Source organism: Eimeria necatrix, genomic scaffold, assembly GCF_000499385.1.
Source record: "Eimeria necatrix Houghton genomic scaffold, Enh_scaff203, whole genome shotgun sequence".
NCBI classification, from domain to species: Eukaryota; Apicomplexa; class Conoidasida; order Eucoccidiorida; family Eimeriidae; genus Eimeria; species Eimeria necatrix.
Window position 1 is genome coordinate 52,274 of NW_013655116.1, and position 3,062 is coordinate 55,335.

Sequence of the window (3,062 nt, forward strand, 5' to 3'; positions counted from 1 at the left end):
CAGCAGCAGCAGCAGCAGCAGCAGCAGCAGCAGCAGCAGCAGCAGCAGCAGCAGCAGCAGACGCTTCTCTGAGGAGCAGCAGCGCGAGGACTTTGTCTGCGAAGTCGAGCTGCACAATCGAGCGCGCCTGGCGGTCGTCCCAAAGCACGCAAGTGCTTTCTCTCCAGAGTTCTCCGTGGCCTTCTGAAATAAAAATAAATAAATAAATAAATAAATAAATAAATAAATAAATAATTAATTAATTAATTAATTAATTAATTAATTTAATTAATTAATTAATTAATTAATTTGTTTTTTAATTTGCTTTAATTTGATGTAATTTGTCTTTTTTGTTGGTTGATTGCGCGATTTGATTTGCGTTTGAGGGGAAAGGAAAAAAGTTGGAAAATAAAAAAAGAATTTGAAAGAAAAAAAAAAGGAAAAAAGGAAATAAAAAGAAGAGAGAACATCGGGGCTGAATAGAGGGTTTGGAGAGGTTTCAAACCCCTCTTTTAGGGTTTTAAAAACCCTAAAAAAGGGTTTTGAAACCCTAAATTGGCGAATAAATCCAACTCACTCCCCACCACTCCCAATATGTTGCAAGTGTAGAGCATTTCCACCAAAGAGATGCAGCAGCGGCTTTCCTCCTCAGAGTCTTCCCCGCGGCAGGGGATCAGCTCTGCAGCCAAACCCTAAACCCTAAACCCTAAACCCTAAACCCTAAACCCTAAACCCTAAACCCTAGCCCTAGCCCTAGACAGGGGCCCCCAAGCGCTGCAGAAGGGGCCCGGGGGGCTGGGGCCTCGGGAGAAGCCTGGGAAGCGCAGCGAACGCCGCAGGCGCGCGGCCTAGGGTTTAGGGTTTAGGGTTTAGGGTTTAGGGTTTAGGGTTTGGACCTCTCTGGAAGGTCTTCTTGAAAGGCTCCGTGCTGTAAACCACAAACCCTCGACGAGTTGCTGCAACAATGCAGCGAGTGTTTTGGTTTAAAGCAGCATAGCCAATTCCCCCAACTCCAAAACCCTCCGAGGGGCCCCCGGGGCCCCCGGGGGCCCCCCGGGGGCCCCCGGGGCCCCTCGGCGAGGCCCCGGGGCCCCCAGGGGGGGAGATGCGGATTCCCCGCACAGACATCTGCCTGCTGCTGCTGCTGCTGCTGCTGCTGCTGCTGCTGTTGGTGGTGGTGCTGCTGCTGCTGCTGCGGCGGCCGGGGCTGCTGTGGCTTCCTCGGGGGCCGCGGTATTCTGCTGCCTCGGGCTCTGCTGCTGCTGCTGCTGACGAAGAAGGGAACCAGCTGGTGCTGCGGCAGCAGCAGCAGCCGCTGCTGCTGTTGCAGCAGCCGCTGCTGCTGCTGCTGCGCTGCTCGGCGTGCCCTGCTGCTATTTGCTGCTGTTCATTTGATGTTCTGCGGCCTTCAGGAGATTAAACAAAGTCATTGCGACGCCGCGCTGCTGCTTGAGGTGTACGTACACCGCAACACTGCAGGGGCCCCCGGCGTGGCAGCGTTGTTGCTGCTGCTGCTGCTGTTCTCGCTGCAGAAACTTCCGCTGCTGCTGCCGCTGCTGCTGTTCGTGCTGCTGTTACCGCCTCTGAGGGCCCAAGAGCCAAAAATAAAACAAAAAGAAAACAAAATGAGACAAACAAAAGACAATAACGGCGAGTTGAGGGTCGCGAGGTGTACGTACACCTCAGGCTCGCCGTAGCTGCTCCCTCTCCGCGCCCTGGCTGGGGCCCCCGGCAGCCCCTTCTTTGAGCTCTAATGTTAATCAATTTCCCCTTTTAATTAAATTTAATTAAATAAACAAAAGACATGAACAAAGAACAGCAGTCAAACGAATAAACAGTCGACGGCAGCAGCAGCACCGCCGCAGCCGCAGCTGCAGCGCGAGGCAGCGCCGGCAGCAGCAGCAGCAACAGCAGCAGCAGCAGCACCTTCGCCCATATAAACTGCCCCTAAACAGCGACTGAGCCCAACAGAACTCAGCCAATAAATCTGCTGCAGCATTTCAGGTGTATCTACAGCCCCCAACCCCACGAGCTGTACATACACCCCAACATAACATCCACAGAAGGGCTTTCTGCTGCCTTGGGGGCCCCCGGGGCCCCCTGAGGGCCCCCTGGGGTCCCTTAGGGGCCCCTTGGGGGCCCCCTGGGGGCCCCCGAGGGGCCCCCTAGGGGCCCCCAAGGGCCCCCTGGGGGGCCCCCCGGGGATTGAGGATTCTCAGAAGCAGCAGAGACCCCCCAAGGCCTCAAAAGAGGATCCCCGATCCCAGAAAGGCTTTTAGCTGCTGCAGAAGTTCTCTGTGGGCTGCTGCTGCCAGCTGCTGCTGCCAGCTGCTGCTGCGGCCTAAACAGCTCTTTGCTGCTGCTGCAGTGCAGCAGGTGTTTAGTAATAACAGCAGCTTAGTACCAGAGAAGACCAGTCCAGCAGCAGCAGCAGCAACAGCAGCAGCAGCTCGTGCAGCAAAAGCAGAGGCAACAGCAAGAGCAGCAGCAGCTATTGCAGCAAAAGCTGCAGCAGAAGCAAGAGCAGCAGCAGATACTACAGCAAAAACTGCAGCAGCAACAGCAGCAGCGCGTAGTGCAGCGAAAGCTGCAGAAGCAGCAAGAGCAGCAGCAAACAGTGCAGCAGAGGCTGCAGCAGCAGCAATAGCAGCAGCAGCTAGTGCAGCGAAAGTTACAGCAACAGCAGCAGCAGCAGCAAGAGCAGCGAAAGCCGCCGCAGCAGCAGAAGCAGCAAAAGCTGCAGCAGCAGCAAGAGCAGCAACAGTTCCTGCTGCTGCTCCCCACCCCCAGGCTTGAGGGTTTCGACTTGCTGCTGCTGCAGCTGCTGCTGCTGAGGGTACTCCCCACAGCAGCAGCCGCAAACCCTGTGGGTTTTTTCGCTGCTTCTTGAAGCCACAAAGTCTAGGGTTTAGGGTTTAGGGTTTAGGGTTTAGGGTTTGAGACCCACGCCGTGCTCTTGGCTGTTTTGTTTTATCTCTGTTTCTATCTGATTTCCCAGGCCCTAAACCCTAAACCCTAAACCCTAAACCCTAAACCCTAAACCCTAAACCCTAAACCCTAAACCCTAAACCCTAAACCCTAAA

At 54.6% G+C, this 3,062-nt stretch overlaps 1 protein-coding gene across 1 annotated transcript in view; it reads right to left on the bottom strand.

Annotated features, from left to right (window-relative positions):
* The window catches only part of ENH_00027480 (hypothetical protein, conserved), a gene marked incomplete at both ends in the record, with an annotated part of 1,711 nt that extends 604 nt beyond the window's left edge, over nucleotides 1–1,107 (bottom strand). The window contains 3 exons of the mRNA XM_013584748.1: nucleotides 92–183; nucleotides 557–658; nucleotides 876–1,107. Of these exons, the coding sequence (XP_013440202.1) occupies nucleotides 92–183; nucleotides 557–658; nucleotides 876–1,107 (426 nt within the window). The remainder of the gene's footprint in view (nucleotides 1–91; nucleotides 184–556; nucleotides 659–875) is intronic.
* Between the last annotated feature and the right edge of the window lie 1,955 nt (nucleotides 1,108–3,062).